Source organism: Pelodiscus sinensis, chromosome 11 (genome assembly GCF_049634645.1).
Source record: "Pelodiscus sinensis isolate JC-2024 chromosome 11, ASM4963464v1, whole genome shotgun sequence".
In the NCBI taxonomy this organism is placed as follows: domain Eukaryota; kingdom Metazoa; phylum Chordata; order Testudines; family Trionychidae; genus Pelodiscus; species Pelodiscus sinensis.
In genome coordinates this window covers 44,102,038-44,115,342 of record NC_134721.1, presented here as the reverse complement: position 1 = coordinate 44,115,342, position 13,305 = coordinate 44,102,038, and the positions used below count along the sequence as shown (strand labels likewise).

General features: G+C 54.3%; 1 protein-coding gene across 5 annotated transcripts in view; it reads left to right on the top strand.

Annotated features, from left to right (window-relative positions):
* Nucleotides 1-13,305, top strand: part of DNAH1 (dynein axonemal heavy chain 1) — a 140,351-nt gene that overhangs the window by 88,082 nt on the left and 38,964 nt on the right. For all 5 annotated transcript variants that reach the window (XM_075939493.1, XM_075939495.1, XM_075939492.1 and 2 more), the window contains exons 42-53: nucleotides 116-256; nucleotides 821-981; nucleotides 2,103-2,260; nucleotides 2,458-2,631; nucleotides 2,983-3,021; nucleotides 4,056-4,234; nucleotides 5,040-5,270; nucleotides 6,183-6,379; nucleotides 8,033-8,168; nucleotides 8,856-9,064; nucleotides 11,246-11,417; nucleotides 12,217-12,408. In XM_075939493.1, the coding sequence (XP_075795608.1) occupies nucleotides 116-256; nucleotides 821-981; nucleotides 2,103-2,260; nucleotides 2,458-2,631; nucleotides 2,983-3,021; nucleotides 4,056-4,234; nucleotides 5,040-5,270; nucleotides 6,183-6,379; nucleotides 8,033-8,168; nucleotides 8,856-9,064; nucleotides 11,246-11,417; nucleotides 12,217-12,408 (1,989 nt within the window). The remainder of the gene's footprint in view (nucleotides 1-115; nucleotides 257-820; nucleotides 982-2,102; nucleotides 2,261-2,457; nucleotides 2,632-2,982; nucleotides 3,022-4,055; nucleotides 4,235-5,039; nucleotides 5,271-6,182; nucleotides 6,380-8,032; nucleotides 8,169-8,855; nucleotides 9,065-11,245; nucleotides 11,418-12,216; nucleotides 12,409-13,305) is intronic.

Here is a 13,305-nt window from a genome sequence, read left to right as displayed (position 1 = left end):
CTGGGAGTCCATTACACCAAGAGTTTAGAAGCGGGAAATCCCAGTGCAACTGCTGATTTGTAGCCTCCCCATTTCAGAGGGAGTTGTTTTGTCCGGTAACATCTCTGTCCTTCAGGTGGCCTGGGTAAATTGGATGGATTCCACGGCAAAGTTCACCATGGTCCCTGACACCAGCTACTGCGACATCATAATCCCCACAATGAATACTGTGCAGATGGCCCACATGCTGGAAATGCTGCTCACCAATCGAAAACCAGTATGTATCCAGCCCTTGGCTCTGCTTTTGGATTTAACCTGGATCTCCTTGGCTGTGGTCTCATTTTCCGTCTCTTCCTAGGTGCTAGGTGCCTTGACAATATCTAATAGAGTTAGATTTTCCCCGCTTCTTGGGCCTGGGCATGGTACCTGGCTTACAAGTGTCATTGTTTCTTTCCCTCCGCAACTCGCCTAGTGCCAATAGAGAAAGGCCAACTTTCCATAGGTAGACCAAGGCAGTGCAGGTGCTGGGCTCTCCCTCACGTGCTCCAAATAGTGACCAATCACCACCACCACCACCAATCAAGATGTCCCTGCTCTCTCGGGTTGCATCCCCTCCTTCTCCAGTGTGGTTCTTTCCATTGTAAGAGCACTCCCTTGACCTGATCTGCCTCCCTAACTAAGACAATAAAATGATAGTCTTTGACTGGTGTGGCAGGCCTCGTAGGGTGGGCGTTGCCTCGTCCCGACTGAGCCGGTGAACGTAAACCCGTCGGCAAGTGGCCGTTCCCGCTGCCTGGGTTTATGCTGCAAGGCTGGCTGCTTTTCCCTTTCCTCAACGCAGGTTCTCTGTGTGGGTCCGACTGGCACGGGGAAGACTCTCACCATTTCAGACAAGCTTTTGAAGAACTTGCCTCTGGAATACATCACCCACTTTCTGATGTTTTCCGCTCGCACCTCCGCCAACCAAACCCAGGACCTCATTGACAGCAAACTGGACAAAAGGCAAAGCGCTCGTGCTAGCTGTCGTTGTTATTACCTCTGCCCTGGGCTTTCATCCCCAGCATCGAAAGGACAGTGGCCAAACAGGATTCTGGCTGGGGGAATAAAGGGCTTTCCGATCCTAACTCTGGGTCAGGGAGGACTAGGAACATTGGAGGCGATGGCCAATAAAAGGCAGTAAGGGGTTTGCCCCATTCCTAGTTATCCTTTCAGTGCCACACAATTTGCCCTAATGAGCAGCAATCATCCCCAGAGTCCGGGTACTGGATCTTTAAAGAGATTGGTGAGGAGAGGAAACTTGAGCTGTTGCCAAGAGTCATCCAGCACGGCTAGCAGCATTCGCTCTTAGCCCCAGGAAGGCTTGCTGTGGCACGGCTGCCTTTCCTCACCATCCACTGTCTGCTTTGATGCATCTAGTGGCCAGCCCAGATAAGATCCTAGAGGATTTACCCAGCGCTGCTCAGGTCTTTAACTCTAGTTTTATCCTTCATTTAAATCATTGTTCTGGGGTGGGGCTGGAGAGGAGGGTTCAGTCTGCAGGCTGCCCCATGTGGAGAGGGCAACCCCAGCCCTTTTTTACGATGGCAGGTTGGAACCAGATGAGACGTGCCTGTCCATGGGTGCTGCAGCTCCAGGGGGAGAGGTGCATGTCCCTCCGGCTGGGGGACAGACAGACACACAGACAAGCAGACACACAAGGAGACAAACACTCTGAGATATATAATTGATAGCTGTCCTTTTCTCCACCCTGTCCTCCCCTGGCCCAGTGGGATTAAAGCTGTCCCGGTCCCCATCTCTGGCCCCTTGCTGCCCCCCTGTGGTCAGTCTACAGTATAACTCCCTCCTGCCAGACCCCTCCCTTTCCATTTCATGAGAAACAATTGAATTCTAGGCACATCCCATTGTCCTGGCACAGCCCAACCCTTCTCACCTGAGCACTGCGTGGTGCCTTTTCAGGAGACGAGGGGTGGGATGCAGATCTAGAGAGAAGGGATGAATCCACAGGCAGCTTATGCAGAGGGCCCTTTGGCCTGGGCTGTGTCAGGAGTGCTGTGGTGACGGAAGTGCTGAATTGTCCTCCCTTCAGCCATCTCCGTTCTCACCTGCGTTCTCCATCCCTGCAGGAGGAAGGGGGTGTTTGGGCCGCCTCTTGGCAAGTATTTCATATTTTTCATTGATGACCTAAACATGCCGGCATTGGAGACCTATGGCGCTCAGCCTCCCATCGAGCTGCTTCGGCAGTGGATGGACCACCACGGCTGGTACGACAGGAAACAGATCGGTAGGCTCCAGGTTCTGTGACTCGCACGACTTACATCCCCTAGGGTTGGCATGCTGGCTAGCGAGGCTGACGCAGAGGTAGCCAGTCTCCAGCGTGTGTCCATAGCTAGCGAGTGACACGTCGGACTCATAGAGAGCATTTCTGGTTTAGTCTTGGCATGCGGCTACGTCATTACTCTCCTCTGGACTGTCTCCCAGGGACCTTCAAGAAACTGGTGGATATTAACTTTGTCTGCGCCATGGGCCCCCCAGGCGGAGGAAGGAACGCCATCACGTCCCGCCTCACCCGCCATTTCAACTATCTTTCCTTCACGGAGATGGAGGACAGCAGCAAGAAGAAAATCTTCTCTACCATTCTCGGCAGCTGGATGGGTGAGTTAGGCGGCCACGAGGCTTTTCCTCTTCACGAGTCTCTGCCCACTTGAATTCCCACGTGGTTGAGAATGAAGCTAATGATGGGACCAAGAAATGCTAGAATCTGGAAAGTGCTGCTGAGGGAGCAGTGAGGGAGCATTTCGGTCTTAGGGCCAAATTCTCTGCTGGGGTAATTGACACGTTTTTATCATATTGACGGAGATGTGTCGATGTACCACCACAGAGAATCTGGCCTTTAAACGTGTACATAAACCCTGGCATAGCCTAGTCCTCTCAAAGAGGGTTTTCTGAGTGTGGATCTCCTCCCCTATCTTTGCCAATCTTTGTTTTTCTTCCTTGGTTTTCTAGCTGGCCTCCTTGGCGAAAGAAGTTACAGAGATCCAGTCCGTAAGTGAGAGAGACCGAACACAAGGCCTGCTTTGTACTCACGGGGTGCTGAGAGGGATTCTAAAGCTATGGGTTATCTGTATCCTTCAGCAGAGTCAGACATTTGCCCACACGATGGGGCAAGAGGTGCGCTATGATCTCTGCAGTTGGCTTCAGATTTTGTAGAAGCAGCAGGGGTTTCATTTATTCTCCAGCGGCTGTAGCCGGTGAACAGCTGGGGAGTGAGTATTTGAGTCTGTAGAAGTGCTGTAGCAACCCAGGGAATGATTTTCAGAATACCACCAGTCACTTGGAACTGATTTCATTTTGGGCCTTCTCATCATTGGTCAGTTTCCAGCTGCCTTTTATTCCCATCCAGGAGCCTGAGCTGGGTGGTTTGGGACCAAGGTGTGAACCTGGAGTCACTTCCACAGAGCTGGGTGTCTGAGTGTAGGCACTGGAAAGGGTTCTGGACATCCGATTGTAACCATAGACCGGAGCAGAGATGTCTGGGCACCCGGGAGGGGGTTCTGAGCAATGACAGGATATGGTGGCACCTAGGTATGAACTCAGGGCTGAAGCAAGGAGTGTGGGTGTGAAGCCAAGGCACAAGCAGTGAATTCGGCCATGTGGGTGGGAACTCAGCATCTGAAGAAGTGGGTGTGATTGTACCCTTTTCTTTAATCTGGCCCTGTGCCTAAGGTCATTTGGGACATGGGCAGCCTCTGCAGAGGCCTGGGAGCTTGTAGGGCAGCTGCTGCCCGGCAGTTCAGGGTCGGTTCACGGCTGAGCTCCTGTGGGTGGGCTGGCTGCACGGGCTGGCTGTGGGTGGTGGGGTCTCCCCATGAGCACTGGCGAGCGCTGGGCCCATAGGCTGCACGTTCAGCAAGCTGAGGAGACGGCCGGGCCCTCAGGCAAGTGGAGGCCCATAGTGAGGCGTGTCCCTGAACAATAGCAAGGGTGGCCTCCGCGTCACGCCAGTCCGCCTGCCTGTTGTGCTCGAATTCTGTCCGTCCTTCACCTCCCCACGAGGCCACTGCCTTCTGTTCCTGCAGCGGGAGCCCCTGACGCCGAGCCCCTGAACGAGCCCCTTGTCGATGCCACCATTCGTGTGTATTCCACCATCACCTCCCAACTGCTGCCTACTCCAGCAAAGTCGCACTACACCTTTAACCTGAGGGATCTCTCCAAAGTGTTCCAGGGCATGCTCATGGCCGAAGCCTGCAAAATTGAGGTCAGCCCCCCCCTTTTGTCACCCGCACTGTACAGTCGGGGACATCCGGAGCTCACCGCGCAGAGGCCAAGGCTCAAAATGGACATAGGAAAGGCAAGGAGCGGTTCACGGCCTGGCTCTACTAGCAGGGCACATTGCACTTCCCAGGTTACTCGGCATTGTGCAATGTGCTGTGTCTTTTTGCCCAAGGGTATTTATGAAATCACCCCCGGAACTTGGGATGGAGGAGCTCCAGCATCCAGGATGCTATTGCTCACTTCCCCTGGGGGAAAAGGCAATTTACCTAGGGATGTGATGGGTTCTCCATCACTTGGAGTCTTTAAATCAAGATCGCATGTCCTTTAAACAGCACGATGTAGCAAGATAGGGGCTTACGACCGCAACTAGTTTGACGATCTGATGAAGAGCTTGATTGCCGAGTGGGACACCACTTGGCAGAGGGGTTTTGACCTATTATGTAGGGCAGGGTGGATGGCCATAATGGGTCTTTCCAGGTTTAATCTCAGGCCCTGAGACAATGGAGTAAGAGATGACGGACTAAATTCTATAAATGTGGCTTTGAAACTGACCCTGTGTGGGGCAGAATAGCACGGGTAGTTACTGCAGCGCTAATTAGCTCCTCTGTAGAGCACCTGCATTAGCATGCAGTGCTCCAAAGCAAGGGACTCAGTGGCACCCTCTCAAATTCTTCTTCCCTCCCAACAAACCGGGGAGTTGGAAAACGGCCAGATGTTCTGGCGTAACCAAGCCATCCTGCAGGAGGGACTTGGCCTAACAGGTGCATCTCCCTGGGATTTTCTGCCAGAATAAACTGCACCTGCTCCGGCTCTGGTACCACGAGAGCTGCCGCGTGTTCCGCGACCGCCTGGTTAACGAGGAGGACCGCAACTGGTTTGACGATCTGATGAAGAGCATGATGGCCGAGTGGGACACCACCTTTGAGGAGGTGATCCCCTACCAACCAGTTCTCTTTGGGGATTTCATGATGCCTGGGGCTGAAGTCAAACTCTACGAGCTAATTGATGACCAGGAGAAGGTAGGCTGCGTCTGACGTCTCCTCCCGTTTTTATGATTTTCCTTTCCTTTCCACCCTGCTGAATGCTAAGAAGGCGGACACAATGGATGCAGCTTTCTAGCCAAGTGTCTGGAATGTTAATATTGCTGAGCTGCGGTCAAGGGGCAACACTGTGTTCATGGCAGAATTGAGAATACAGGTTGAACCTCTCTAGTTGGGCGTGTGGCAACACCCGGGCCCAGCATGATGTTAGTGAGCTGGATGTCCACTTATCGTGGGTGTGGCCAAGTTTCCCGCAGTCCCATGAAGTTTGTTTGCACCCACCAGTCCTGGCTTTGTGTTCTGTGCTGCTATTTAGCTCGAATTTATCCCTAAATGTCTTCTAAGAGCCCAGCCAGCCGTGGCAGTGTTGGGAATGCAGCTCAACAACATTGACCTCCCGTGGTCTGGCACATTCCCTGGTTCAGCACCGCTCAGGTCTGAAGGGTGCCGGACTTGAGAGGCTCAACCTATAGAATCCATAAAATATTGACCCCTAGTCCACTGCACTAACCCCTGTGCAGCACTGCTGAAGATGGCCCAGGATAGTGTTTAGGAAAACATGTGCATGAGGCATTTTGGCTACAGAGGTTAAACACAGCCCAGGGGTGAATTCAATCCTGGTTGGCTGGTTTATTGCCTCTTTTTAGCAGCTACTTTTTCCATCTTGAATCCAGAGAATGAGACCCAGGTGGCTGCTCGGGGGCCAGCAGGAAATGAGCGGTGTCGTGCTGGTGGCCTCTTCCTGATGTGAACGCCACATCAAATGAACATTATTTCTGCCTACGTGCGGTTCTCAGGGATGGTCTCTGCCAGGAGGGGCAGATCTGTCCCTCGGCTGCTTCTGCTGCACCTACCGCATCACTGTTCTGACTCGTGTCTCTCTACCTGCAGCTCACACGCATTATTGAGGAGTACATGGAGGAGTACAACCAGATCAACACCACCAAGATGAAGCTGGTCCTCTTTATGGATGCCATGCAGCACATCTGCCGGATCAGCAGGATCCTGCGCCAGGCACTGGGGAATGCGCTCCTGCTGGGCGTTGGGGGGAGCGGAAGGGAGTCTCTCACCAGGCTGGCCTCTCACATGTAAGGAAAAAGCCTCCTGCGGAGCTGGCACCACGCAGCTGTGCCCGGCCTGCCTTCCTGAGAAACTCAGTCTCATCATTAAATCCAGCACCGCTATAGGAGCGCTGCCTCTCACCAAACTCCCTTCTGTCCATCAGAGCAGAACAGCGGCCAAGCAGTGTGTTCTACACACAGTGTGAGAGGCACAGGTTCCGTTCTAGGGTGCTCTCCCAGGCCAGCGGCCAAGCGGTGTGTTCTACACACAGTGTGAGAGGCACAGGTTCCGTTCCAGGGGGCGCTCCCTGAGCAGCGGCCAAGCGGTGTGTTCTACACACAGTGTGAGAGGCACAGGTTCCGTTCTAGGGTGCTCTCCCAGGCCAGTGGCCGAGTGGTGTGTTCCACACATGGTGTGAGAGGCACAGGTTCTGTTCCAGGGATCTCTCCCTGACCAGCGGCCGAGCGGTGTGTTGTACACACAGTGTGTGAGGCACAGGTTCTGTTCCAGGGATCTCTCCCTGACCAGCGGCCGAGCGGTGTGTTGTACACACAGTGTGTGAGGCACAGGTTCCGTTCCAGGGCTCTCTCCCTGACCAGCGGCCGAGTGGTGTGTTCTACACACAGTGTGTGAGGCACAGGTTCCGTTCCAGGGTGCTCTCCCAGGCCAGCGGCCGAGCGGTGTGTTGTACACACAGTGTGTGAGGCACAGGTTCCGTTCCAGGGTGCTCTCCCAGGCCAGCGGCCGAGCGGTGTGTTGTACACACAGTGTGTGAGGCACAGGTTCCGTTCCAGGGCTCTCTCCCTGACCAGCGGCCGAGTGGTGTGTTCTACACACAGTGTGTGAGGCACAGGTTCCGTTCCAGGGCTCTCTCCCTGACCAGCGGCCGAGCGGTGTGTTGTACACACAGTGTGTGAGGCACAGGTTCCGTTCCAGGGCTCTCTCCCTGACCAGCGGCCGAGTGGTGTGTTCTACACACAGTGTGTGAGGCACAGGTTCCGTTCCAGGGCTCTCTCCCTGACCAGCGGCCGAGTGGTTCTACACACAGTGTGTGAGGCACAGGTTCCGTTCCAGGGCTCTCTCCCTGACCAGCGGCCGAGTGGTGTGTTCTACACACAGTGTGTGAGGCACAGGTTCCGTTCCAGGGCTCTCTCCCTGACCAGCGGCCGAGTGGTGTGTTCTACACACAGTGTGTGAGGCACAGGTTCCGTTCCAGGGCGCTCTCCCAGGCCAGTGGCAGCTCTGGACAACAGAGAATCAGAGCAGTAACCCCTTAGTAAGGCGTTCTAGTGGCAGGCTGTGAAAGCAATGCCATGCGGTCCATCAGAGCCAGGGGCTGGAGGCAGTGGCTCTTGGGAGGGAAAGGGTCTTTGGGACTGGTGAATAAAGAGACCAGCTCTACAAAAATACTCACACTCAGAGGAGTGGATTCTAATCCTCTGGCAGGGTAAATACTGATTTGATTCCAGCCCTCCCTTTCCTTTAGCAGTGCCATGCTCCTGCTGGCATGTGCATTAGGACAGCCATGTGCTCCTCATTAGGAGGAGGAAAACACATGCAGTGTGTTCATTTCCCACACTTACGGTTTCAGAACATCCTGCCGGGCTGGAGTCTCTTGTGAAAGAAGCGGAGTCCAGTTTGAGGCATGGCTTTGCAGTGTGAGTCTCTCTCCCCTCTAGGGCTGACTACGAATGTTTCCAGATTGAACTGTCCAAAAACTATGGGATGGCAGAGTGGCGAGAAGATATCAAGAAGATCATGCTGAAGGCTGGCCTGCAGAGACTGCCCATTACCTTTCTGTTCACAGACTCGCAGGTACTGGAGCGGGGTCAGAGTGGAACAGCTGGACAGATGGCCTGGCTCCCGGGCACTTGTTCTTCCAGAAGCTTAAACGATGACCTCACTTTGAGCCATCCCCTTCTTTTCCTCAGCATCCCCCCTGCCTCCTCACCTGTCCTCCTGAGAAATGAAAATTGGCACCATTGCTCCCAGAAAGACCTGGAGCTCAGGGCACACCACAGCTGAGCGTGCAGCTGGGTGGAATTCTGTGACGTCAGCGGGGCCCCTCTTGTAGGGTGATGGCACAGCTGGGCCTGATTTCCAAACCCTCCTGCTCAAAGTTAGGGTTCTGCATCCCCGGTTAGACACTTCCTTGGGAACCGATGTTCAGAGGTGCTGAGCGGCGCGAGGCGATATCTGCGGAGGTGGCTAACTGGGAGTTTAAGGGCCTAACCTTGGGGATCCAAATTTGAATCTATTGGTTCATTTCTTTAAACGATGGTTTAATAATAACGAGGTCATAGTTCAGAATTTCACCCTGGAGCGTCAGCTTTGCCAGATGGTTCCACGTCCTCAGGACGAGGCTGAACGTGTGCACGCAGTGGTGGCACTGCACTGGAAGCCAGACAGCTTTATGTGGGGTCTCGACATGGTGGCTGAGCTTTTGGGGGTGTTTCTATGAATCCAGAGAACCAGACGACAGGTGTTTGTTCCTCCATCTAGATCAAAAGCGAGTCCTTCCTGGAGGATATCAACAACGTGCTGAACTCCGGAGACATCCCCAATCTGTATGCCCCGGACGAGCAGGACCAAATCATGACTACTATGAAGCCCATTGTCCAGGACCTAGGGCAGCAGCCTACCAAGGCCAACCTGATGGCTGCATACACAGGCCTAGTTCGAAGTAATATCCATATGGTCCTGTGCATGAGGTACGGGCCTTCCCAGCCGGGGTGAATTCCTGAGGCGATGCTGGGGATCTGCCTAGATTAAGCACCTAGATTGGCTTCCTGGCCACTGCGCACCGTTAACCCTTGACTCCGCGTCACACGGATGTGTTTGGGGTTCCGCTCCACCGCTCTTTGTCATTGCTGTCGGGCTCCTGAGGAATAAGGTTCTGCGCCCCATGGCAAGGGCGGGGGGCCGGGCCGGGCGATACAAATGCTATAAGAACTTGCTGCAGATGAAAGCCTTAGCATCAGCTTTACTTCTCCGATACCATTTGCATGTTACGTTGACAGTCGAAGGAGGCGGCTTTCCCTGAACACTCCCCTTAAACCTTCCATTGAGACACCTACCCCAAAGCCATGGGCAGTTAGTGAAGGCAGGAGTGAGGGAGGAAAACCTCCAACCCCACCTCTAGCCCCGCCCCTTCTGCTGAGGTCCCGCCCCTTTCTCTTCCCCCCATGGGAAGGCAGGGTGGCATGCCGCAAGTGTGCTCTCCCCTTCCAACCATGGTGAGCATGAGCAAGTGTGGGCTCGCTCCAGCCTCCCCAGCAGGGCACACCGTGCCGTGTGGCCCGACCCCTCCTCTCTAGTCCCAGAGCACCAGCGGAGGGAGAAGGGCATGCCATGCTGCATGGCCTGGCCCTGCCCGGCCTCTCCAGCCCCAGAGGAGGGAGGGGAGCATGCCGTGCGGCCCGGCCTCTCGAGCACTAGGGAGGGCGGGCACTGGGGGCAGTAACACTCCTCCCCCAGAACACTACAGCAGGCGTTCTGGTGGAGTGTGGGCAGGACCAGGCTGGCGGTTTGGGAAGGCAGAGCCTTCCCCTGCCTTACACACCGGACGCCCATGCCCAAAGCCATCCCTGCCAAGAGGTCACTCAGTACCTGTCTCTGAGATACCTGTAGAGACTGTTGAAGCAAAATGCAGGACAATGTAGCACTTTAAAGACTAACAAGATGGTTTATTAGATGATGAGCTTTCGTGGGCCAGACCCACTTCCTCAGATCAAATAGTGGAAGAAAATAGTCACAACCATATATACCAAAGGATACAATTAAAAAAATGAACAAATATGAAAAGGACAAATCACATTGCAGAACAGGAGGGGGATGCGGGGGGGGGGGGAGGAAGGAAGGTAAGTGTCTGTGAATTGATGATATTAGAGGTAGGGAGAGTGGGATGTTTGTGAGTTAATGGTATTACAGGTGATAATTGGGGAAACTGTCTTGGTAATGGGTGAGATAGTTCAAATTCTTGTTAAGTCCTTGTTGGCAAGTGTCGAATTTTAACATGAATGACAGTTCAGAGGATTCCCTTTCAAGTACAGATGTAAAAGGTCTTTGTAGCAGAATGCAGGTGGCTAAGTCATTTAGAGAGTGTCCTTTCTGGTTAAAGTGGCAAGAAACTGTTTTCTCTTTGTGATCTTGTCTGATATCTGTTTTGTGGGCATTAATCCTTTGGCGAAGTGTCTGAGATGTTTGTCCAATGTACATAGCAGACGGACACTTTCGGCACATGATAGCATAGATTATATTTCTGGATGCGCAGGAATATGTGTTCTTGATCTTATAACTCAGTTGGTTAGGTCCAATAATGGTATCAGCAGAATGAATATGTGGACAAAGCTGGCAACGGGGTTTGTTGTAGAGACTGTGTGTGTGATCTCGCTTCCATTCTCCCTCTCCTCTCCCAGTTCTCCTATAACACACTCCCCTGCTAACTGCACCACCTCCTCTTTATGCTCTCAGCATAGAGTGCAAGTTGAACCTCGCTAGCCTGGTGCTCTCTGGTCCGGCAACATCGCTGGTCCGGCATGACTGGAGTTAGCCGGATGGCCACTTTCCATGGGTGTGGCCAAGTTTCCTGCAGTCCCGTATGGTTTGTTTGCAGCCCCCAGTCCTGGTGCTCGGTGTTCTGTGCTCTACTTCACCCCTCAGAGTTCTCTCAGAGCCCGGCCAGCAGTGGACGTGTGGCTGATGCTGCTAGTTTTAATACTGACCTGTAGTTTGGCAAGTTCTCTGGTTGGGCCGCTCAGGTCCCGCGGGTGCCGGACTAGAGAGCTTCGACCTGTATGCGTTCAGGAGAGTCGGTTTTCACCCCACTCCGGGAACCTTTCGTGATGTGCCCTTCTCCATTCTGTCCCCCTCGACCCAACCTTGCTGCCTAGTCCTATTGGAGAGGTGTTCCGTGCGCGGCTGCGGCAGTTCCCCTCTCTAGTGAACTGCTGCACCATCGACTGGTTCAACGAGTGGCCGGCAGAAGCCCTGGAGTGCGTCGCATCATCCTTTTTGCAAGAGATCCCGGACCTTGAAGCCACCTCCGAAGTTATAGACGGCATGGTGAGTGACACCCTGTGATGAAGTGGGGGGAGGCTGTCCGCACTGGTCACTAGGCTTGGGCTGTGGGCTGTGCCTGACCCCTGCTGGCCTGCGTCTGTAAGCAGTGCCCATCGGGGTCGCCCTGAGGGCACTCATGTCAGGTAGACAGTGGCTCAACTATTCTCACCTGACCAGGGAAGGGGTCTGAACAAAGGGAGGAGGTGGCAGGGAGAGCGGGGAGAAGCATGGAGGAAGCAGGCTAACCAGCGTAGGGGAGTTCAGGGGCCTGTAACCCCTTGCCCCAAGAGAATGAGGGCTATCGGCCTATCCTCTCATGCCTGCATCGGTCCTATGCTGTGCAGTATCTTGGAACAGCAATAAACCCTCTCTATTCCACTGGCGGGCGGAGTCACATCCTGCTGAGGACGGGGTGCATGCTCGGGGGACCCCGACATGCCGTTACACACCCTTCACATACCAAGCCGGGGGTCGGTGTGTTCACAGGGTGCTTGTGCGGGATGGCTGCAGGCTGCACGTGAAAAGCCCTCAATTCCTTTCCCATGGAGAAATATTTTCTGGCGGCCTGAGTCAAATCAGGAGCTGCATTTATTACAGTTTGAGATGGCTGTTGCCTCTCCTTTTCTTACACGCCTGTGTTAGCGTGGCCTTCCAATGGGACTGCCTGGCCTTTTTCTCCCTTCGAAGCCCCGTCACGTGTAAGGGAAGAGGAGTTTGCCTGTTCCTGTGCGTCTCATGCAGCTTCAGTTCTGCTGGTCCCCTCGCTCCTCACCGCCCGGTTGGCTTTCCCTGCCCCTTGCAGATTCAGATGTGTGTGGCGATCCACCAGGGCGTGGCAGTGAAGTGCAAAGTGTACCTGGCGGAGCTTGCCCGGCACAATTACGTGACTCCCAAGAGCTACCTGGAGCTCCTGAGCATCTTCTCAGCCCTGATCGGGAAGAAGAAACAGGAGCTGAACATGGCGAAGAAGAGGATGAAGAGTGGCTTGGACAAGGTTGGTTCCTCAGAAGCAGGGGCGCTCTGGACTCCCGTCATCTGTTTAGTGGGTGTGCTCTTACAGCCACAGGCGCTGCTGCAATACCCCCTACGCTGCCCTCCTGCCCTTTCCTCACGCGTGCGCTATGAAAGCAAACATTGACATCACTCATGCTAACGTGGCATGGGGCTTCCCCCTCCTTTAGCGGCTGGTCCCGAGGGGTTCTGTGAGCCACTAAACGGGGCCTTCACCTCAGGCAGCAGGGGCTCGTGGCGTTAGACCCAGGTACAGGAGTGTGTGTTAAGGGTCAGAGTTGGTTCTGAATTTCCGGGCTGAAAACAACCTGTTTGACTGACTGTGGGCCATAAACGTTCCTTCTGAGCCCCCGAACCATGGTCCTCGGGTCGTGGCCGGGTTGCACATGGGCAGCAGCTGCCAGAGGCATTCTTCCAGAAGCCTCCTGGGAGGCCTGCGTGGAGACGTGGCAAACTTTTGCCAAGAGGTGGGGTGCTCTCCCCTGGCCATACGGACTTTGGGGTGGCTAGCACCGTGCGTTGCTCCTGCGGAGTGCAGCACATCCATTGTGGCTTAAAGATGGTAAGTATCGAGTGAATGTCCAATCGTGTACTCAGTAGAATTTGTATCGAGTACACGATAGTCGAGAAAGGGCCGATGCTGCTCTGCAGTTTAAATGCAGGTGGAGCTGGGTGGGTAGGCAGCCTGGCTCCTACTACATTTAAACAGCAGAGCCGCAGCGGGAGTAGGTCTGGGACCTGGTGCGAGCTGGGACTGCTTCAGGCCTGGCTTGCACTGGGTCCGCACCGCTGCCCCTCTGCCTTTTAAATGTAGGAAGAGCCAGGTGGCTGTTACTACATTTCAAAGGCAGATCCGCAGCGCCGCTACACTTCAGCCTCC